This window comes from Drosophila sulfurigaster, chromosome 3, assembly GCF_023558435.1.
Source record: "Drosophila sulfurigaster albostrigata strain 15112-1811.04 chromosome 3, ASM2355843v2, whole genome shotgun sequence".
NCBI classification, from domain to species: domain Eukaryota; kingdom Metazoa; phylum Arthropoda; class Insecta; order Diptera; family Drosophilidae; genus Drosophila; species Drosophila sulfurigaster.
In genome coordinates this window covers 4,397,336-4,421,167 of record NC_084883.1, presented here as the reverse complement: position 1 = coordinate 4,421,167, position 23,832 = coordinate 4,397,336, and the positions used below count along the sequence as shown (strand labels likewise).

Here is a 23,832-nt window from a genome sequence, read left to right as displayed (position 1 = left end):
CCCCATACAAATATATATCTTAAATAACTTCTACAGGAATAACCTCTTTCAAAAATCATAAAGACTTTAGTTATTATTGTGTGTACCAAAAATTGTGACTCTAGCAGGCGTGGCAAAAATTTGAAACAAACTTGATCTGCATGCAAATATTACAAGTGCTATATTAAAAAAAAATACCTCTATCTCTAATAGTGTCTGAGATCTAAGTGTTCATACGGACGGACGGACAAACAGACAGACGGATCGTTCTATCGTCTGGGCTGTTAACGTTGATGAAGAATATATATATTTTAGGGAGTTTTTCTGCCTGTTACATACATTTTCTGCCGTCACAAAGTTTAACACCCCTCTACCCTATGGTACCGGGTATAAAAATCGAATGAAATTGAAAAATAAATTTTAAACATTTTTGCAACTAAGTATTTAACTTCTTTCTGGCTTTTGTTTTGGATTTTAGTTGGCAAAAAAACATTTCCATGAATGTGAAATCTCGGCGGAGTATTAGCAGCTCTTTGGGGACACTTGCAGAATGCCAGCTGTGCTTTGGGCTTAAATCACAACTTGAATATTTTATAAATTGCCCAAGTGGCTGAGCCCCCAAGTCCGGCCCCACTTAACCCTCCGTAAAATTTACCTGTTTGGAGTATCTCTTTCTCTGTGTGTGGCTGTGTCTCGGTCTGTGTCTGTGTCGACTACAATTTGCATTTGCCATTCACTGACCTTTCACAAACGTTGCGGGCGGTCATTAAACATTTCGCCCCTTTTCTGCTTTATCATTGCACTGAAAGGGCTTCAATGGAACAGCAAACACGGTGTAGAGCTAGAGCGAAGAGTCGTGTGAGGGGAGTCGTCTTGCTTTTAACACTTCACTGTGAGGGGCACTTTGCAAATGGGCAGAAAAAGTGTCTAAGTATCTTAAAGCTGTTTGATGTGCAAATGCCAGAGCCATTGCCAGTCAGCATATTTCAGTCTCTCTTGCGCTCTGCACGTGCTTTTGGCTCCTTCGAGTCGAAATTAGATAAGCAACATTCAATTTATTTTTATAGATTCAATTTGAATATTTACCTTTTGAGTGCAAGCACGAAGGCATGTCAAACTGCCAGCTTTGACAGCGAAAAAGCGAAGAGTTGAGAACGTTTGTGCTGGAATGCGAGGCGAGTGAAGAAGATACATCGAGAAGTTGAGAAAACACGCCTTTCGGACTAGTTGAAAATCCACTTTAAGTGCGTATTAATTTGCAAGTCTAAGTTGTTCCACCCGGTCGATGAGCGGGTCACTCAGACACACAGACAGACAGAGAGACAGAGAGACGGACTGAAGGCGTGCCTGCAAGGATTAGTCAAACAAACGCTACAAACGAGCTAATGGCAAACTCAGCAGCAACAGCGACGGAGTTAATCGAATGTTTTTCGACAAAAGCCAAAAAGGGTTTCAATGCTCAAATGCCATTAATGATGTTTGGTTTGGGTCGTTGTTGGGGTGGGGGATGGAGGGCAATACACTTAAAATTCTGTCTACTCAGTCAACGCACTCGACAAACTAACCGTAAAGTTAAACCCAAAGTTTGTCGGCATGCGAATTAATTTGAGATTTGAAAATATATACTGCATATGCTTTCAAGTTTTAATAAGGATTATTTGCAAAATGTTTGAAATATGTAAAGGATTTACTTAAAATATCCCCAATTTCAATGGCTAATGGAAATCAATACAAAAATATTTATTTCAATAATTGGACAGATTAAAAGTAATTTCGGCTTAGTCAAGTCATTTGACAACAAATTTGTTGACATTACGTTGCAATCATTTTCATAAAATATTTTTCAGTAAATTTAATTAGCTCAGGAATGGAGATATTAGTTTAATTTATTTGTGTTTAGGCGTTCAGTTTGAAACTATAAAGGTTGTCCTTTGTCGACTGTGTTAACTGCGAGATAGCCGCCACCTGTTTCCAATAAAGTAACTAATATTATATACCAATAAAAATACTAAAATCAAAACAGTTCTTAAAGGATACCAAAACAATAGTCTGAAAAATACTGAAATAATACTGAAGATGTATTTGGTATATGGACTATGAGATATCCGCTGCATGTTTTCAATAAAAGCAAAAAGTGCAGTATTATTCTTTAAATATACCAAAATAATATACCGAATAATTTCTGAAATATACTGAAAATTATATTTGGTATACTGGTATACTAATACATCAAAATTTACTTTAGAGTACAAAATATACCAATCAAAGCAACTAAAACCATTGCACAACTTCAACAATCTTTTATTTGTTAAACCAAATTTTCTAGAATGATTTATTATTGTATGTCTCAGTTTAGTCTAAAACTATTGACAAACAATCAGTCTAATCCATCGAAGCATTACACCCAAAGCTCACTCAAATCCAGTTCATAAAACACACTCTCATTCTTAGTCCCAGTCCGAGTCTGAGTCCGCTTCTGTGTCTGTGTCTGGGCGAATTTTAAGGCCAAGTCCTATCGATATGAAGGTGCTTATGCCAAGTCAGCGGCAACTTTGTCCTTGCTTGTATGGGTCCCTTATAAATCAGCTGAGTTTATTGGACCTGGGCAATGGGCAATGCGAGTTTTGCAAAACATTTTTCTAATTTCTGCGTGGCAAACACAACAAATATTTTGCCAGCACAGCATTTTTGCCAACCAAACACAAACTTGCAAACACTCGCATAGGAAACTTTTTTGGGATACAGTCGATGGGAGGCGAGGCGAAATAAATGCAAAAGTCATCGAGAAAAAGGTTTTTTAATATGCCGAAATTATTACCAGTCAGTTATTTTTGATATGTCTGTTGGCCAAAAACTTTTGCCAGCCACCAACTTTGGCATCTCTTTGCAGGGGAGAGAGAGAGAGAGACTGTCAAAATAATCAACTTTCTGCCCTACGCATTTATTATCAATAAGTTAGATTAGGCAAGCCCCCTGCACGGATCTGAAGAGGAAACTTGCTGACAAAGTGATTAAATTGACTGAAACGAATCGAAAGCAAACCGAACAACTGTCTGGCTAATAGAAACAGTTACAGTTACAGTCACAGTTTGGTCAAGTTTTTCGCTCTCAAAGTTTTTACGGAAATCATTCAAAGGCTCAATAAAATGTCAATTAGTTTAGATTTCTTTTTTTTTTCAATCACATGGCCAGTTGCAGGCCCGCATTTGATTAAAGTCGAGAGAACATAATTGCCAAAGTTGGCTTTCAATTAGAAACTTCACGCACACTCACAAACAGGTAAAAGTCCGTTCGTTTGCCTTTTAAATTGCCTCGAATTTCGACGCCTTCAAGCAAATTGTATTGCCAACAAATGGATGGCTAAAAGGGGTCTCGTCAATGGCTGAAAACAGAGTGAATCACTTTGCAAAGGTCACTTTGTCTGGGTTATGCTCGGACTGAGATGACGAACAACAAAAAAAATAGAAAGTATATTGCAACCGGGTATGCTCAACTTTTAAATACCCGTTGTGAAATTGTATACAATAATGTGAAGTCTATTGCTAAAGTTTCCTATGAGCTTCTTTTGTAAACTGTCGCAATAATAATAATTTATTCCTTTCAAGGGATTGTGTATATTATTTTTGTTATTATGTGATTTTTCTTATAGAAATCAATTTAGTTTTCGACTTTTATTATAACTCTCAATTTTAATTTTCTTCTTAAAATAATGAAATTATTGATTTTTGATAATTTTATTAAATTGTATTTTCTCTCAAAGCATAGCAAATTCGGTTACAGCATTTAAATAATTATAATAATAAATTACTTAGAAAGTATTAATAATAACACATATAGTCTACAAAGTTTATAGAACTTATTTGCTTAGTCAGTCAGATGGTTACAAATATTTGAAGCAGCCCTTTACCTAAACGTGAAGGGTATGGAAATGGTTAGAAAATGTTTCAGGACAGGCACTTGCAGTTCTCTTTTTTTTGGATGTGCGCTGTCGAAGTGAATGCCATGGACGGCGTTGGCAAGGACGAGGGAGGGGTCTAAGCTCACTTCAAATAAGTTAAAAGTTGTTTGTGTATTTTCACATGTTTCACTGATTAGATAAAGATTTCAACACATTTCCGGCTTACATCCCTCTCTTCGTATTTAAACTCTTTCATCTTTTTACTAAAAGCTGTTGGACGAGCAATTATTCATTCAATTTCAACTTGCTTTTTTATTCTATTTACCTCGGGCGCTTTGCACTTGAAATTGTGTTGGCTGCTCTTTGAAAACCGTGAAGTCAAGGCACAAATTAGATTTACCTTTTGACGCGCGCCACAAATGCAGCAAAGGTTATTCACCCACTCGCAGGGCTTAAAGTATTTTAAAGTGCACAACTATCATTTGTAATTCATCAATATCATATTTCTCCCTATAGATGCGAGAACGTGATGACCTGTCCCATCAGACCCATCGGATCGGGCAACGAGCATTGCCCATACGACTGGTTGGCCGTTTATGATGGACGCGATGAGCATTCGCCGCTGATAGGCAAATTTTGTGGCCTCGGCAAGTTCCCATTCAGCATTATTGGTAAGTACAAAGGGCACGCTGCCGTCGGCGAATGCCTGATAGACCACCGTAGACTATAGACCACAGAGCATGCCATGCCATAAGCCACTTTGCCAATCATTCTCCGCACTCTCTCTCTCTTATTCTGCCTCCAGGCACATCACAATACATGTACGTGGAGTTTGTTACATCACCGGCGGGGCCATTGCTGAATACGGGTTTCCATTTCAACGTTGGCAACTGGCCGGGCCATGTGGAGACCGCAGGAATCAAGCACGGCGTTTGCGATTGGTTGCTCAGCTCCGATTCGCTGAAGGACAGCAGCGCCAGCGAGGGGCATCTTCCTCAGCATTGCCCACTGGTATCCGCCAAACACCTCCTGCAGCTACCACATTAAAGGACATCCTGGCGAAATCGTGCGACTCTATTTCCCGAGGTAAGCATATCACATTTTAAATGCCTTAAATCATTTGCATTTTAAATTGTTTCTGGCAACTGAGGAATTATTCAATATACAGTAGAAATTTAATAATGCTATATTCAAAAACTTGAAACCGATATGGCAAACTCTTATTAAAATTAAATAGTGATAGTTCAAACAAATCTTCTTATATAAGTTGCCTTTCTTTTTAAAAAATTAATCAGTTTCAAACATAAAACAAGTAAGAAAGCTACAGTCGAGTGTGCTCAACTGTGAGATACCCGCTACCCATTTTGAATAAAAGCAATATATTTTGCGGTATTATTCTCAAAACATACCAATTATACTACAAAAATACTAAAAATATATTTTGGGACATTATTGTAAAAAATATACCAAATATACTAAAAATACTAAAAACAAGTAAGAAAGTTACAGTCGAGTGTGCTCGACTGTGAGATACCCGCTAATAAAGGCAAAATATTGCGGTATCATTTTCAAAATATACCGAAAATACTAAAAAAAAAAAATACTGAAAATATACCAAATTGTATGTTTGGTATATCGATATAGTACACCAAAGCAACTCAGACCCCTAGTAAGTAGGCGTTTTTGCCCATACAAAAGAATTTCTTTAATAACTTCCACAATTTTTATCTGATCGCAACCAAATTTTCAGGAATCATAACTACTACAGTAATTATTGCATATACCAATTCGTAACTCTAGCTTTAAAATTACGCTTGTTATTCGATTTTTTTGATTTGCGGGGGCGGAAGTGGGCGTGACAAAAATTTGAAACAAACTTGATCTGCGTGCAAACATAACAAATGCGTCGAAAAATTATAGCTCTATCTCTTATAGTCTCTGAGATCTAGGTGTTCATACGGACGGACGGACAGACACACAGACGGACAGACACACAGACGGACAGACGGACATGGCTAGATCGTCTCGGCTGTTGACGCTGATCAAGAATATATATACTTTATAGGGTCGGAGATGCCTCCTTCTACCTGTTACATACATTTCCTGCCGGCACAAAGTTATAATACCCTTCTACCCTATGGGTAGCTGGTATAAAAATACAAGTTCATAGATAGAAATACAAAATTTTGGAAAAATTTACATTTCCAAAGTAAAGACATATAAAATAAAAGTTTCGTACTTTTAAGAAACAGTTTAGCAACTGTGTGATAAAATATAATTTAAAATAGTGCGTTGTTGCTACAAATGAAATAAGTAAGCGAGCTTCAGTCGAGTGTACTCGACTGTGAGATACCCGCTACCTCTTTTCAAGAACACGAAAATAATGCTGTGTTATTCTTAAAATAAACTAAACTATTATACAATAAAAATTTACTGAAAGCTATATTTGGTATTTCGATTTACTTTTACATTTTAAATACACCTTACCTTACAAAATATACCAGATTGTCAATTAATGCAACTAAGATCATGTTTTGCATATAAAACTATTACTTAAATGACTTCTTCAATTTTTATGTAACCAACCAAATTTTCGGGAATCATATATGTATGTACTACTAGTAGTGGAGTAGGATTTTGTAAGGGGCATAAAAATATAGCCAAATACGCTCAATTTCGACTGAAGCGGAAATAATATAAAAATGCTTTCGGATTTTCAAACAACTATTAGAAGAATGACGAATACAACTAATCTACAAATTTTTAAATTATAATTTAACATCATATAGCGTACAAATTGTTTTTTATTATTTATTTTTTAATACATATATCATATTTTACTGAATATGCGAGTAAACATTAGATATATTCAGTAGCATCTATTTGTTTTGAGTTGTTTGGTGCACTTTGATAGTTTTATATGGAAATCTTAGACTCTTAGTTCCCTTAAATACTTAAAGTTGTTTAATAGACCTTAATAGATTTATATATAATCTTTTACTTACACATTTCCACTTTTTCCAATTCAGCAAAGTGCAGCAACGCCACGCTTTAGTTCTCTGTAGCTGTTCTGCCCGACATCATTTACAATTTTGAGCCGCCCCTGGGCCTGTTGCCATTGTTCCCCCATTGTTCGGTTCCACACACATATAACATAGTCGGGGCCAAAGTCTGTTATATTGTAAATATATCTGGACGAAAAAGAGGCGGGACTCTGAGGGTCTTTTTGGCCCAAAAATCCGTCGCCCTCGTCGACATTTCACTTAAAGTGTAAAGTGTAAAGTTTTGCGGCAACGGAGAATGCCTGCCAGCGGTTTTGCCTTACCCCCCGCCTCATCTCATCCCCATTGTGACAAAAGTCCGCATTCCCCGATCCTTGGTTTGCCACTCCAGCTTCAATCCATTTTGGCGCTGCGTTCTATGCTGTAAGCGTATTTTAATGAAATTTGCCGCAAAGATTTATGTGACATTTTAATTTAACGTGTCGAGTTGAAGTTGTTCTTTATATTTTTTACTTTGTCCCCTCTTTCTTCTCCTTGTCGGTCTGTTGTTTGTGTCTGAGTCCGGGCTCTGAACTTTTGTCCAAGTGTCGGCAATGGTCATGCATTTTCAGCTTACAGTTTTCTGCTTCCAGTTTTCAGTTTGTGCTTTGCAATTTTACTCTCCGCTTTTCCTCCCTCCCTCGCAATGCAATGCGCCTATTCATAGGGTAGGGAAATATTTTATTGTGCTGCGGTTTTTGCCAGCTTCATTGCGAATCTTGTCCCAGGCAAAGGATCGTCTGGCTTAGTCTCATCCCCTAAGACTATGCAAAAGTTTTGATGCTTTGACATTTTGGGGGGCATCATTGATGCTTGCTTCGTTTGGTTTGCTTTGGTTTGCTTGCTCGAATTGAATCCATTCAAAAGGGTGAACTGCAGAGTAAACAGGGCTTAAACTTAAGAGCGTAGTTGAGTTTTGCAAACTCTTGTTGCGATATCTATGACGCATAGAGCTAAGGACTTTATTGGAAAAGTTGTTAACAAGTTTAGTCCAATTATTGTAACCCGAGTGAATTATAAGACGAGCGGATTATTTCCCTTAAAACTGCAAAGTATTTACCCCGTATTTGAGTGACAAACCGGGTATATTCATTTATTTTTATTAATATTTATCATTTATTTGCTAACAGCTTAAATGAATCAATGGTCGTATACTTGATATGAAACTGCTGAATTTTAGATAAAAAAGTTTAAGAGAGAGGACGTTTACCCATAAATTAAGTGAGTTAGAAATAAACTAATAAGTTAATCGACGTATACTTAAATATTGACTCTTTCTTTTTTGAGGTCGCTACGTTTTCTTACTAATAAAGTTGGAAATGTATTGAGAATCAGAGATTATTTTGCTAAAAAGAAAACTATTTCATAAATTTCAAGTCAAAACATAGGAGACTCCAAAATGAGTAACTAATTTATTCAGTTTTATTTACATTGTACTAGTATTGCAGGATAACTGCTAAGTACTTGAAATATATCTATCAATTGCCAACAATTGTTAAAGATAGGAGACACACTCGTAAGTTTTCCATTTCATTTATGTAACTTGTTTTCTCGACAATCTCTGGCACAACGGAACTCGCTGCAGTATTGCGAACCAAAAGCAATACTTTAGTTGAAACCTCGCCCCTAAAGTTGTCAAAATAGAAACCTTCAACTTTCGCAATGTAACGCAACAACAATTGCAGCAGAGAATTCGACCATGTTGCAAGCTTATAATTTATGCACAAAATGTTGCAAAACATTGCCAAGTTTTTGGCTAAAAACTGCAAAAGAAAACTGTGTGCATGACAAACATCAGGGACAGAGATGCACTCACACACATACACACACACACACAGACAATCGCACACAACCAACATACGCATTCACACATGAAGAGTAAAATATCAAACAAGTTTTTGCCAAAAGATAAATATTTATGTCCACCTACAAAAAGCAGGGCAACGAAACTAAATCCAAGCGCATGGAGAACTTGTGCGCACGTTTACACCGATTGCCATTAAGAGTTTAGAAGTGGGCAACATGATTGCGTGATTACAGTGCACAAACAGGGGCAGAGAGAGGTGGTGAGAGGGGGGAGAACACATGTGAACAGTGACTGTCCAAAAGCAGCGAAAAGTTCAAAATGGTAGACGAAAAATGCAATGGGAAACTGCGTGAGTTGTGCTCAATTTTCGTACTTTCAGCTCAAGTTTTTGTCTTTGCAGCGCAAAATTGTTGTTGTTCCTTTTACGACTCTACTTCTAGTTGCTGCTGTTATTGTTGTTGTTGCTGCTTGCTGCCAACTTCATTCAAGTTGTTGCAACGCCCACGACAACAATTGCACAACCTTCCACGTAGCCCCTTGCCATCCATCTGTCTGTTTGCCTGCCTCCCGCCCACCCTCTCTTCCACACAGTCCTTAAGAGCTTCACTTACATGTGAGAGAGACACTCCTTGGCTGCCTCAACTGTTGCTACTGTTGCCACACGGCTGCTGCCTGGCCCAAGTCTGCAAGTCTAGACACTGTCGACATTGTTTCCAACAAACTTGCTCATTTAAGTAACATGTCATGCCTCGGCTTTCTTCTGCATCTCATACTATACTAACTACGAGTGTCTACTGTTCTTTTTTTTGTTTTTGGTCCACCCTACATTCCAAATGATTGAAATTATATAGTGAATAGCTAGTCGACATGCCAATTCTCTTACAATGCCCCTAAAAGTATACTGCAAAATTATTTTAGGTCTTCAGCAGAGGAGCTAAGCAACTCACATGCAATTTTTACATGTTTATAAGTCCAATTGTGATTGATTATATTGGAGAAACTTTCAGACATAGCAGAAAAGATAAATAAATAAGTATTATTTGTTATTTAATTAGAGAGAATTAATTCCAGTTCAGATGAAAGTCAGACATATTAGAAAAGTTAAAAAAAAATTACAAATTGTTTTATTTGCTTTTTTTTATAAAATCAATAGACTCTAGTCTACTCTATTTCTCATACTAGGTTTAAATATGTAAATATTACTCACATATATCGTTGAGTTTCTTTGCTTTACTTTTAGTATACATTATGTAATAGATTAACAGCGAAATAAACAAAATCAAAACAATGAATAATGATAGTAAAGCAGTAAAATATAGAAACTTAAGTATAATAATAAATACTCAATATGAAAATGAAAGCAGAAATCTGAAACCCTTTCATTAAATTTAGATAGAAAATAGTTTGAGAATAATTTCTCAAATTTATTCTTGACAATTTTTTTTATAATGTATTTGGTCAACTATTTCAACACCAAGTTTGATAAACAGCCTTTTGATTTATTTAAAAAAACAACAAAAAAATATATAGTAGTAGACTTCCAATGAAATATGATACTATTTAGGTTAGATGTTTCGCTGCCATTTGCAATAAATGTATGTAATAAATCGGTTTCGAGGACAACTGGAAGCTAAAGCTATTTATCAGCTGACGCCCGCACTTAAAGCAGGACTCTACACGACACCAATTGACTGCCATATGCACATAACTAAGCAGTTACTCCCCAGTTAGCTGACAACTGAGCAGAGCAGAGCAGAGCAGGCCAGATCAGGCTGGTGGAGCAGAGGGAGGTGAGGAGCGGTTTCAGTCCATCTGCTGCTGCTGCATTGCATATTTTAAGGCGGACTGAATAAACTCCCCACTGAGTCAGCATAGCCAGAACTAGGCTGCAAACGGATTATGAGGACATGCCGCAGGGCGTCAGGCTTACTTTGCGACGTCGCGTACGTGAATAACGGCATAAGCACGTATAGATGAAGGGGAGAGTGACAGCAGCAGAGAGGATAATGCCAAAGGGAGCGGGGCAGCGGGAGAGCGGGAGAGACGGTGCAAAAATGTAACTCTGCTCTATTATGAATAGGACGAAATAATAGTGGTGCAGCATAAAAAAATGAAACCAAAATGAAAACGAAACGAGTCAAAACGAGACGGGACGAAATGAAATGAAACAAATGAAACGAAATTGTGTCGTGACGCTGCGCTGCGCTGCTCTCGCTGCTATAGTTGTTGTTGCTGCCCGTCTGAATGGTGATTTGTTTGCTTTTTGCTGCTATTCGTTTTCGTTCTCTTTCTCGCTTGCTTTTGACATTTGGTAACTTTTTGTGTGGGTTAATAAAATGTTGTATTATATCATATATTTTGGACAGCGGCAATGTAATTGTATGAAATCTGCTTAACGGAATGAATGTGGGATAGTTACGTAAACTATTTTTACGACACGAATGCTTGAATGCTGGTTAGATAGTTGGAGATTGGATCCGAGCCAAAAAACTGAGGATGAGTGTAATTGGAAAAGTTTTCGCGGTAACTGTAAATTATATTATAGCCTAGCCATAAAGGCTATTCCCAGTCACAATTTGCTATTTTCGCTTAGAATGGAAATTGCACTTTAAATTACTTGCTTCACAAAAAATACTGATATATACATACATACATATAAAAAGTTTAATTTAATACTATTTTTGTGAATGTGATAAACGAAACAATTTTCTCGAATTTATTGTATGCAAACAACATTTTACACTATTAAATAATTAAAAAATAAAAAAAATTGTGCAGAAAATATATTGATTGTTTACTAATCCACTAAATAAATAATTGCAGATTTTGTGAGTTTGTTTTAAAAGATCTGAAATTTCAGTTCAGAAAAGGGATATTTAAGGGAAGGGATATTTAAGAAAGCACATGCCAATTGCGACTTTCTTCATAGCGAATTTTGATTAAATTTAAAGCTTATTTTTGTCTCGAGACTTACGAGTAATATCTGCGTTTAGTGGAGTCGTATGTAATGTGCAACATTTTTGTTTGGGTAGTTGCGAGTTCATCAGTAGCTCAGGCACATTCCTCGCAATAATTTGCTGACTTCAACGTGCCTGCCAAAATGCTTTTGCAAAGCAATTTGCATTCATTTTTCTCCACTACAACTGCAACAGCAACTGCAGCGAGATGCAGCAAGCGAAATCTAACGAGAAAACGTGTGGCAGTAAAAAGTGAGATTTTACCTGTTACCAGTTGGAATTTATATTAAACTGCGCCACGACGCAGCACGCCAAAGTTGATGACATCAGGAGTCGGCTATTGGGTCGGGTTAGGGTGGAGAAAGCTGGCCAAATTGTGGTTGGTTGGCTTGGCATAAAGCCAAAGGTCTTTGTGGGTTTTGTGGGGTTCCCGCACTTTATGACTTTGGCTGTGTGAAATATCATCTTTACATCGACATATCTTTAGTTCGCCGCTCATCGTTTGCTCTCTCTCTCTATTTCTCTTTGGCAGTTTTCGCATCAATCGCATCGAATCGCCTATACTGAAATATGAAGGCGATTGCGGGGAATCGTTGACAATCTACGACTCGGATCACGCGGACCCGGCCCGCATCATCAAGACCTTCTGCGACACCTTCTCGCGACCCATGGAGAAGGTGGACTTCGTCAGCACAAGTCCCTCGCTCTACGTGCAATTCGACTCGAAGACTGGCAGCTATAGCGGCAGCTCACTGTACTACTGGGCGCACTATGACTTCTTCAACAACACCCGGTTCGGCGACCCCGTGCCCAACACCCTTTGCGACGAAGTCATGTACGCCTGGAAGCATCCTGGCGGTCGCCTTCGATCGCCCCTCAACTCCCTGATCTTCAAACGAACCGGCGGAAGCGATGTACGTTGTCAGTACAAGTTCGTGACGGATCGACGTTTGTATGCCAGGGCCATCATTGAGGTGAACTCGGTCTCGTTCAAGGAGTTGCCGTACAACAGCAATGCGTGCACTCGCTGTCACGAGGAGCGTGTGGACAAGCTGGTGATTTGGGAGGAGCGCGACAAGTTCCAGAACAATTTAGCTTGCTTCTGCGACAACATTCCCCGAGCTGTGCGTGTCATCTCCTCGGCGGATCAGATGAATCTGGAGATGATTGTGCAGGGTCAGCATGCCATTACCTCGTACTTTAAGAATCCCAATCCACTGTTCGAAGCCACGTACGAATTTGCGCATGGTCCGCTCTGTGGTCCCATCACACTCGGTCCCTCGCCCGACGGCGATCTCGTCTTTCCCTACAAGAAGGCACTGGCCATGGTAGCGGGACCGATGGCGCCACCTGAGCACCATTATCGTCGCGAGAAGTGCATCTGGGAGCTAAAGGTGGCTGCTCAGCGGGACTTGTGGCTGAATCTGGAGAAGGCGCGATTCGCTGATCGCAGTTGTGAGAGTGCCAAGATCGAGGTATATCTAGCCGGGCGACTGGAGCCCCGCTTTGTCGTCTGTCCCGACAACATTTCCCTGGCCAGGGACTTGCCCATCCTCACCACTGCGGAGCTGGGAGCCACAGGCGCTGATCAGGAGCCGCTGCCGGTGCTCATACAGTACACAGGAGATGGGCAGCCGGGCAAGAACATCTTCCGACTGGTCTGGACCGAGCTGTTCCACTTGCCGCGCAATCCCGATGGTAGTCTGGCCGCGTCCCTGTTGCAGGATGGCGGCTGTGACTTCCGCTGTCCCGGCGACACGCAGGTCTGCATTCCGCGTCACCTGCTCTGCAATGGCATTGCCAACTGTCCCAATGTGACGCACTCCTCGACGCTGGCCCAACTAACGCGGCACATTGAGTGGAATCTGGAGCAGCTCGGTCTTCTGCATCACGCCGGCGAATACAGTCAGCTGGTGCTGCACGACGAATCGCCCGAGATCTGTTTGCGACGTGATCTCAGCGAGTTGCCCTACGGCAAACTCTCGCTCCTCGCCCTCGGCTTGTGTGTGATGTTTGCGCTACTGATTGCCATCCTGCGACGCATGTGCCGAGGGACGGCGAAGCAGCCAGGACTGCAGCATCTGGACGAGGATTACTAGAGTTATCTCTGATTTTAGCCATGTTTTAAAATGCTCACTCAGTTCATCTTAGAGCATCAGAGAGAGAGGAGAACGTTGTGTCACACTGCCAGCAGCTCTGAGTCTGAAATCTGGATCCGTTTTCAAACTTCTCTTCGAGCAATACCTATTTGCACTTTGTAAGTAGTTTAACAATCTAAATCTCTGCTCTATATAAGCGAAAGTATGAGTCCCTAATTCTCCCCCACTGAACGCAACGCAACGTGACAGCTATTGAATATTAATTAATATAATTATACGATATTAACTCGTACATATAAATGTTTGAAAAACACACATACACACAAAAAAAAAATGATTAACTGCCCAGAACAAAATTAATTAAACTCAAAAAAAAAACGTAAAAGTAAAATTGTCACGTGATAATTGTTGAAAAAAGAAATTACAAATAAAATTGAAACAAAAGAGAGTATAGTTTAACAAGCATAATGAACAAGATATTAATTAAGGTAGACAAGTAAAATAAAAAAAACTGAAAATTGAACTCATATTGAAAACCAAAAAAAAAAGTTGTTGGTGGTTTTATTAGTTATTATGTATATCATAAAAAAAAATCAAATACAATGTATCATTGGCAAATTGTCAGGATTATAGAACAGATGGTGGCATACATACTTTATATATTATATGTATATAATGTACGATATACAATACATATACATATACATATATATTTTTTGCACATAGATTTACCTAGACCATAAACAAAGTAACCAAATTCCATTACAATTGGAAATCGGAAATTAAAATTGCCCACAAAACAAAATGGCTGAGTTTTGCTGCTGATGAAACCGATAGAAAATACCTTGGAAAATATCCCGTAAAAACCCAGAGAACAAATTGTAAAGTTCAGCCTTAATGGCTGTAGCATTTAAGTCGTAATACCTAAACTTAAGACCGAATTGAGAGGGCGTTGGAGCAGTGAGAAGCTAAATTATATTTGCTTTAAGTGATTGGTACTATTATCTATTATATGATCGGATCTTTTCATTAATATTTAAAAAAAAAAAAAACTATTACAAATGTATAAAACCAAAGAAATATTAACCATATTTAAGTTGGCTTGCAAATGCTTGTAAAATCAGCAGATCAGAAGAAATAGTTGCGCCAAAGGCAACTCTGCTCCAATGCGCCGAAGTATTATAGAGATTAACCCACAACAATAATGAAAAACAGTAAAAGAAAAGAAATAGCAATTAGATCACATATTTTAGATGTACGTCAAAGTTAAATGTAAGAATTGAGAGGAAAACACATGAAAGTATGAAAAAAAGAAAATACAAATAAATGCAAATGGGAAAAGCAAAAAAGAAAAAAATACCGTGAGTTTTCATTGTCAATTGAGAGGAGTTGGCAGCACTGTGCAGCTATGAAGTGCGACCCTGGGCGGCAACTGTCAAGAAAGCAGGAAAAGGGGAAGCGAAGAAAGCTCAGGGCAAAACAAATGCGAGCAAACGCGAAGTAAACGCAAACCACAGAGATTTATATGTCAGCCGATACATATTGAGCCATCGTCCGAGGAGCTGTCAAACAGCCAGTAGAACTTCGACGTCGACACCGTTCCGATCCGGAAAAAAATAAAAACGCGAAATAAATAAAGAGAATTTTATTTTCCAAATTTCGCTGAGGTCAACAATGGATGAACCAACTGTGCCAAGGGGAAAGCGACCTCGAGTGAAGGTCTCCATGGATGACAAGGAGCGAGCCATCGCTCGCATTCGCAAGGGAGAAACCAAGGCGGGCATCTCACGGGAACTTGGTGTGCCGGAGTCGACGGTGCGTGGTTGGGTGAAGAGAGCCGATCAACGCAAAGCACGCGAGGCATTCGAGGGTAAGTTGCTGTCAACTCAACTCGAACCTCCAATAGAACCTCTCTTCCTTTCGCTGGCACAGAGAACACGCCGAGTGCCATCGTAAGCTCACAGGTGGCCGTGAAGCGCGATCACAATGGGCAGCAAATAGTTGGAAAGACCTTGACTGGGACAATGCCAGTGCCTATGCAGCTCTTCCAGCAGGCGGCGGACAGTCAGCTCCAGCTGAATGGTTGGCTGCACATCTTCAATGCGGGCATACTAAACTTTACACTGATTGCCACAGCGGCATCGTTGCGGGCACGCGTGCGCGGCACCTCCGAGCGTCTGTCGCTGTGGCAGATCATCTGCGATTATGTGGACGAAGCGGGTCGCAATGTGGTCGCCAATGGCGGACAGTATGTGGCGCCATCCACGTCCAATCAGCAGCGACAGCTTAATTCGCCAACTCGATTGCGTGGCAACGGATTTGTGGCGCCACGACTGCACATTACAGCAGAGGATGACGAGGACGACGTCGATGGCGATGGCGATGGCGACGGCGACGGCGATGGCGACGTCGATGCAAATGATGATAGCGATGGCACAGGGGAGGGCGAGGATGAAAGCATGGAGGCGGAAGCAGAAGCAGAAGCGGAGCCAGTTCTGTGAAAGCCAACCATCGATTTATTTATGTACGAATCTATATGTATGCAAATAAAACGCCTGTCAATGGGATCATGTTGTTTAAGGCAAATAATTGCATTTTAATTAGCAGCGAAATAAGTGTGATAATTGGCTTCGGGCCTGTTGAGCAACCAACTCCTCCCCATCTCGGTCAGCAAAACCGAATCCGCGTCTGATGTGGCTGACTTTATTAACCATATTATTATTTCATTGCGTTGCATGTCATGCAAAATATCCAATTGAAATTGTTGCTGTTGTTGTAGTTATCCTTGTTGTCCTGCCGCCAGCTCTTTCCTCTTCTTCCGACGATGTCACGGAATTAAGCGGTTTTATTTGCGGCTTTGCCGCATATTAATTGCTCATGTTGAATGTGAAATTTATTTAGTAGCAAAAGCAAAATCCTCAAAAAAAATATATAAAAAAAAACAAACTTACAAATTAAATATTTTCATTTCATATTTTGTTTTTTAGTTGTCGCAATAGTTGAATTCTTTTTACAATCACGATTGCGAATCGCTTTTAATTATTATCAGATTTTGATGATTGGCAACGCATAAAAAAACCAACAAAAAAACTATTGATTTCATGCTATAATAATGCAATTTATAATTCATTCGAATAATAACAGTTTCCCTAATTAAATGTCGAGTGGCAGAAAGAAGGAATTAACTTTTCAATCTGTATTTCTACATATTGAATAATAATTTATACATTTTTCACATTGACATTTTTGTTTTTGTTAATTTCAGAATTAATCGCAAATTGGGAATTTTAGAGTTAGAGTTTGCTAACTCAAAGTGCGAATACTATATATAGTTATACATAATATTTTACACTCTCTGTATTATGTGAATGTCAATTATCATTAGGGAAAATTCCGTAATAATTTACGAATTAGTGACGTTAGACGTTGCATAAAATAAAACACATAATTGAAGGCTAATCAGGGTCACGTTCTCATATTTACCTTTTTCGGTAGGTTCCATTTGGAAAGCGATTCAGTGTCGTGTTGGCAGACAGCTTAGTGGCCAGGGCCAACCACGATAACTAAGGCAACTAAGCCACAGGCTGTGGCCAAAATAGCAGTCGGCGATTATCCCACAGTTCATCGGACCAAATACAGAAACAAAAAAAAGAAACCGACCGGCAAGTTGCTTAACACGAAACTTTTTCCATTTCCATTTTCATTTTGCGCGCAAGACCATAAAAAATGCGGAAAAAGGACGGCTCAAGAAAATTGCGAGACTCCGCAATATGTAGCAAGAATATTTTCCGTTGTTGTCGGTTTTTCCATTTTATTTTTTGCGATTTGCCCAATCACTTTTGGGGCAAGTCGATGCCGATGCCGATGCCGATACCCGGGACCGTGCCCAAGTTGAAGGCCTATCAAAGTTGATTATCGTGGAATATTTTGAGCGAGAGATTTGCGCCGTGGCCTGTACCTGATTTAAGACGTAAGCTGCTGGGATTTGCGACCCAGATTGCTGAGCCTTTGCAACATTTTCGCTCCATTATAACTTTGATTAACTTGTTGAAGTGCTCGACTTGGGCCAGAAGCCCAAAGAAATGCAACGTTAATGCTTTGTGGCTAGGGAAACAATACGTATATCAAGGTAATGGAGGCCACATGGAAAACTTACGCTCCCAGACTCCTAGAGCAGCTGTGGCTGCCATCAAGGTGCTCAGCATTTATGTTTTGCTCGCACGGAAATAAACGCATTTAGCTTTCGAATTGGAATTGTGGTTGCAAATGCCCAGACATTCCTAGCTCCCTTACTCTCCCTCTGCCACTCGTAGGTCGGTGAGTTGGCCGACAAAAGTCATAAATCAAACACGTTTAATTAAAGTTTTGCCCGTGGTCTTGGGACTGAGAAGAATGCTCGGCAAGGGACGTGACAATCGCTGCAAACTTTGGCGTCGTGCACTAAGTAAAAATGCAATTAGAAGTGGCAGGCAGAAGTCAGGAAATGTAAAACGTCGAGCACCCGAGGGCCGATCAGAAGCACAGCACAATTGCTGGTCACGTTGCAGTCGATGGCGACGTGCATAATGTTTGCAATGCAGTTGCCAATTGCAACTCTGTTCACAGCATGACTCGACTCAAAGATGTGCAAACTGTAAATGGTCATGACAGCGCCCAAAATGTATGCTGTAGTTTTCCAAAATGAAATTGCTTTAAGTACGGTTTGAGTATTATTTCATAGCGAAGATTTAAACCCCAGTGCTACCCGCTTTTCAAATTATCCTTTCCGCTAACATGTTGATCTTAGTTGCCAAACTTCAATCAATTTCCATAAAATATATGAGCTTGTCAAAACAAGTAATCGAAAAATAATACTAATTAGAATTAGATTCCGCTCATTCTACGTTTGTCGAAATTTTCACATTAATATTAAACAAGTTGAATACGTCTGCACTTGCAGCAAACCATACTTCGACAACAGTTCCATTTCCGGATGTGGTCCAACCGAATTGCCAGAAGATGGCGAAAACTATGCCACAACTTGTTAAAAACCACACAAATACACTGGCAACAACTGTAAATTATTTGGCAAAATGTTTTAGCACCTTCCAACTGACTCAACCGACAGTCGACAAACGAAAAGGAAAAGAGAGAAAAATAGTCCTTGCCTCCTCCATGCCCATTCTTCAGTTGTCCTATCCGTTGGGCTGAGTCATTGCAAAGGAAATCACGCAATAAACTAGTGGCGAAAACAAAACTTTAACTACTTTTTCCGTTAGCCGCGAAACTCAACTGGAAAAAGTTTTTGAAACAATACAATTTATATTTATGCGACGCCGACGACGACTACGACGACGACCAGAATGATGATGACCCAGAAAATGCCCAAAATAATAGTCGCGTGTAACCAAAAACAGCAAGCAAGAAAATCCTATCCAGCAGTTTGTTGATTCGCAGTCGGAAAGCAGAGGACGACAAAACCGTGGGCTGGAATTGGTTACTTCATTTAAGTGGTGAAAACTACTTGACCCACATTTCAAGCGGTTGCGAGAGAAATGTTCATGGCTTTTATGGCCAAGTCTGTTACGCAACCTGCGGCCGGGTTGCATGAAATTGCATATACCCAGTTAATGGGAAAATGCATATTATGTAATTAATAGATTTAATGGGCCATAGTTTATAATTTCAATTCAGCTAATGGAGCACAAAATTATGCCGTAAGGCGAACACACATGAGCGTGGAAAGCAAAAACAAAATCAAGGCAAAGGATTGCGGATTGAACAGGGAAGGGACCAAAGTAAGGGTAGCGAGGGGTTAAATGAGCTATTCCGTTGCTAATTAGTTTCGGGTAGAAATCTTATTTGTTGTGTGTTGTGTGTTGTGCTGGGGCCATGTCATAAACGAAACTTTGCAATCAATACACAAGCCCTGCCAATCATGTGCCCCAAGCGAACTACAGTAGAAACAACCCAAGTATATACCATACTAAATACAAATTAATAGAACTAACTTTGGTCGACTAGAACTTACTCTAGTGTATAGAGTAACAGACTCTTATCTTTATCGAAATTCGTTCGTGCTTCCTTTCTTTCGTTGCCCATGCCTCACCAAAGTGTCGCCTGGAATACAGGGTAGGACAATAGTAGCAACAGTGGATAGATGGCAACAATGTGTGTCTCCAAATGCCTGTTGGATGTTGATTGTGAATCCGACAGACGGCAGATGAGAAAGGGAACGGCAGCTGGGACGGAGCGCATAATGACCCAAAATCCTATCAATCCAAATGAAAATTCCCCAGTCGTGCGTATAATTGGAATTAATACAAAAAGGAGAAGAGAAATATATTGGTGGCAAGACTGAGAAAATGATAGGGTTACGAGTAACTGCTGTGGTCGCATATTTAATGCTTAGCTGGACTCATGATGATGCCAACGAAACAACTGGACAACTGGATCACAACCGTAGATGGGAATGGCAACCAATTTGATTCAATTTGTCAGCAAACAAAAAGGCAACATTTCGTGTCGTTGTGGTTATTATGAGGTTTGAATATTGATTTAAGGATATACAGAAAATTCTACAATAGACTGAAAAAAGTGTTTGAGTGAAAATTGCGGATAGCTATCGATTATATTATTTAACTGCATTTTCAGAGTTCACTTAAATGCAGGCATGCAATTCCAGAAAAAAAGTCTACCACGACCAAACAAAAATTTTAAATAAAACAAAGATTTATATTTAAAAAATTTATAGATTCTTTTAAATGAAAACATGAAAGTAAAAAAAAAAAACAAAATAATAAGTTTATTGTGATAAGAAACAATGCAGTGAAACTTTCTAGTTATTGGCTTATGATGATTATTTATGGATAACAGCGAATACTACTGTAGAAAAAAATTAGTCTTTTTAACATGTTTCACTAAAAAGGACGAATAAATTGATAAATTGCTTCTATTTTTAGTGCAGAGCTACAGTAATTGTTTTTGTTTTTTATTTATATATTGCAAACAAAAGAATATTTAAAACTAGTGTTTGCTGAAATTATTCTGCTATCAAAGATTAATAAATTAGGCAAGTTATCAAAATAAAAATCGCTTTTATTTTGACATTGTCACTTGAATGCTTGTAAATATTTTGAGTGACATTACGGAAATCACATTATGGGAATGTCCATACTCTAGAAATGTTCGAAAACATAAATAAACTCATCATGAATTGATGACTTTCTAAAGTTCAGACTTCTTACATCATTCTCTTCTGCTCGACTTTTACACTTTACGTCTCTACTTCCCACTCCAGACTCACTTAAAGGAAGTGACGAGCGATGGCAACGCATTTGATTAATAGCTTTTAATATTTAATAACTTTATGCAAAGCAGCGCACAATTAGGCAAGAGCCACTTTAAGCGTTTGTTAAACAAGCAGCTCAATACACAATCAAAAGAAATAACAAAAAGCAGCAAAGTCAGCACAACTTTTGCATGTCGAAGTTCAAATACTCTTATTCCTACTATTAAGGATCTACTTACTCTATACAATTTTATTGAAATATTGAATATTAAACTTACTCAGTACTTGTAAATTATTTTGGTAAAAATGTATTCGACGTAACAAATACAATTTGTTAAGAACATAATTAATTCTTTCATCACATCCATGAATAAATCTGCGAAACAAAATTGCAGAATAAACTCAAGTTTGCAAATATTTTTGGATTCAACTCACGGTTTGTTTGTCGACAAGGTCGAGTTGGCTGTAAAATGTGGACTTGTGCAACTCGTGTGTAAACAAACATTGTCAGAATATATAATACGAAATGAAAACAAGTGATATACATAATATACAATTGACAAACTGGAGCATCGAATTTAATGTCAGCTGGGCATTTAAAAGTCGAAAATAAACCCAACGAAAGAAAATAACACAAGTAACAAAGCTACAGTCGAGTGTGCTTGACTGTAAGATACCTGTTACCCATTTTGAATAAAATCAAAAAAAGTGTGATATTATTCTATATATATAACAAAAAAATATCACAAAAATACTTAAAAATACCTAGGTCAATGTTTTTGGTATATTGAAAAGCTTTCCAAATTGTCGGGCAAACTAAGAACCGTAGTAAGTACCCTATTTTGCCCATACAAAGTAATATTTCTTAAATAAATTCTAAAATTTTTAGCTAATCGCAACCAAATTTTCATGACAAGGGGTCGGAGACAAATACATATCTTCAATCTAAATGACATTTACTAGTAGTATTATCCTTTAATTTTTCACAGAATGTAATTCAATTTTAATCGAATTACCGAAAACAATCAAGAACATGATTAACCTTTTCAATTTATATCTATGATGCCCATCATTAACATTCATCCATTTATTTGTAGAGAAATTAATAAAATGCAATAATTAATTAGAAAAATTATTACTCACTACTGCAATTTGTTCGTTTGTCGCATAACAACTTTTTATTTGTCGCTGTGGGAGACGTTTAGTCATCGGATTGCCATCAACCCATAACGCGCTTTCAACTAATTAAATTTGACCCAATAACCTAACAGCCCCAATACATCAGGAAGACACTTGAGGACTCAGTCGACCTAGTGCCATCGGGGCATAGCATACTAAATATCCAATTGTCGGAACAGTAGCATGTTGCATAATAAGCTAGTCCAGTTGCTGAATATAAGTTATTACCACATGCTCATCTATGGATTAATGCCGACTACACTGCGAAACAGCAAAAGCTCCAGACTAAGGATCTGCAAGGTGTCTTACGTATACTTGATATACAGTTTTTGTATCACGGTGTGTCTGTTTCTGCAGTTTCGGTATATGTTTCCGCCAGACTTCTTCGAGGGCTACATGAAGAACAATATAATACTACAGTGGAACATGGTTGTAAATGCCGGACTCCGAGTTCTTGTCATCGTCAGCTGCTATAGTCTTGTCTGGCTGCGTCGACAGCGGTTGGTTCGCCTTTACCTGGAGTTTCTGTTATACTGGCGAATGCATTGGCCCATTCTCAGACGGATTGTTGGCGATCAGACTCTTGACAACATGCAACTCCAGCTGGCGAATATCTTCTTGCGACAAATTTATGTAAACTATACGATGTTGTGTTGCTCCATCGTTATACAATACAAACTACTTGGCGGAAAGAATATTCTCCAGATGCTTGTGAAGACATTTCAAATGCTGATGTTGACAGCGATTCGTCTGGGCTTCAGTTCGCTGCTTCTGCTGATCACACATCAGTTTGAGAGCGTGCAGTTGGCTCTGCTGGCGATTCGCCAACGAGTAGGATCCCGCAGTCTGGAAGATTTGCGTCGGATTGCCAACATTCACACCAAGTGGCTGCAGCTGGCTCGAAATGCATTTGACATCTATGATTTGAATATGGCTACCGTATTTGTTATCATGTTTGCCGTCAATGTCAATATACTCTATCACGCAGTCCAATATGGTCAAGACATAAACAAGTCAGATTTGGGTGGCATTATTATTGGTGATGTTCTCATCGTAACCAATCTATGGAATACCGCATTGGTGATGAATCTAATAGAGCACACGTCTAATTCTTGCAATAACGCCGGACAAATATTAAGGCAGTTTACGGACGATCGCCGGCTCAGTACAGAGTCACAGCTTGAGGTAAGGGTTAGTGTATTGATTTAATTAATTATAAATATTTAAAAGTTGTTCACTCTTTGTAGTTGGATCTACTTATGAATCGCATACGAAACAATAAACTTGTCTTTCGAATTTGCGGCTGTGTAGACATGGACAGAGCTGCCTTTCTGAGCTATATGTCATCAGTGCTGAACAAAGTAATCATTCTCATGCAATTTGATTTAAACCGTAAACAAGAGCTGTCATTACAACACGTCAATAATAAAACTTAATTTTACGTTTACTTATTAAAAAAAAATATATACATGTATTTAAATTTAAATTAAATGTGATTTCTAACAATGGTTGTTATTTCAAAGAAATTCAAATCGATTGTATATTTAAATTTAGACACGGAGATCAAATTGTTTTTTGACCCATTAAATAGAATAAAATCAA

General features: G+C 38.8%; 3 protein-coding genes and 1 long non-coding RNA gene across 4 annotated transcripts in view; 3 read left to right on the top strand and 1 right to left on the bottom strand.

Moving 5' to 3' along the window:
- Positions 1–14,647, top strand: part of LOC133841724 (uncharacterized) — a 78,787-nt gene extending 64,140 nt beyond the window's left edge. Inside the window, 4 exon segments of the mRNA XM_062274414.1 lie at positions 4,394–4,548; positions 4,683–4,861; positions 4,863–4,963; positions 12,215–14,647. Of these exon segments, the coding sequence (XP_062130398.1) occupies positions 4,394–4,548; positions 4,683–4,861; positions 4,863–4,963; positions 12,215–13,781 (2,002 nt within the window). The 3' untranslated portion in view covers positions 13,782–14,647.
- LOC133841726 (uncharacterized) lies at positions 11,941–13,053 on the bottom strand. The gene is made up of 2 exons (XR_009894331.1): positions 12,918–13,053; positions 11,941–12,839 (listed from the first exon to the last, which is right to left on the bottom strand). It is a non-coding gene; the product is annotated as an uncharacterized LOC133841726 (long non-coding RNA).
- Positions 14,648–15,267: 620 nt separating the features above from the next.
- On the top strand, positions 15,268–16,368 carry LOC133841725 (uncharacterized). The gene is made up of 2 exons (XM_062274415.1): positions 15,268–15,651; positions 15,714–16,368. Exons 1-2 carry the CDS (start codon positions 15,456–15,458, stop codon positions 16,280–16,282), a joined length of 765 nt encoding a protein of 254 aa, XP_062130399.1. The 5' UTR covers positions 15,268–15,455; the 3' UTR covers positions 16,283–16,368.
- A 5,662-nt stretch (positions 16,369–22,030) lies between these two features.
- On the top strand, positions 22,031–23,675 carry LOC133843635 (putative gustatory receptor 58b). Its single transcript, XM_062277271.1, has 3 exons — positions 22,031–22,144; positions 22,179–23,415; positions 23,478–23,675. The coding sequence occupies exons 2-3, from the start codon at positions 22,414–22,416 to the stop codon at positions 23,664–23,666; spliced, it is 1,191 nt and encodes a 396-aa protein (XP_062133255.1). The 5' UTR covers positions 22,031–22,144; positions 22,179–22,413; the 3' UTR covers positions 23,667–23,675.
- Positions 23,676–23,832: the final 157 nt, after the last annotated feature.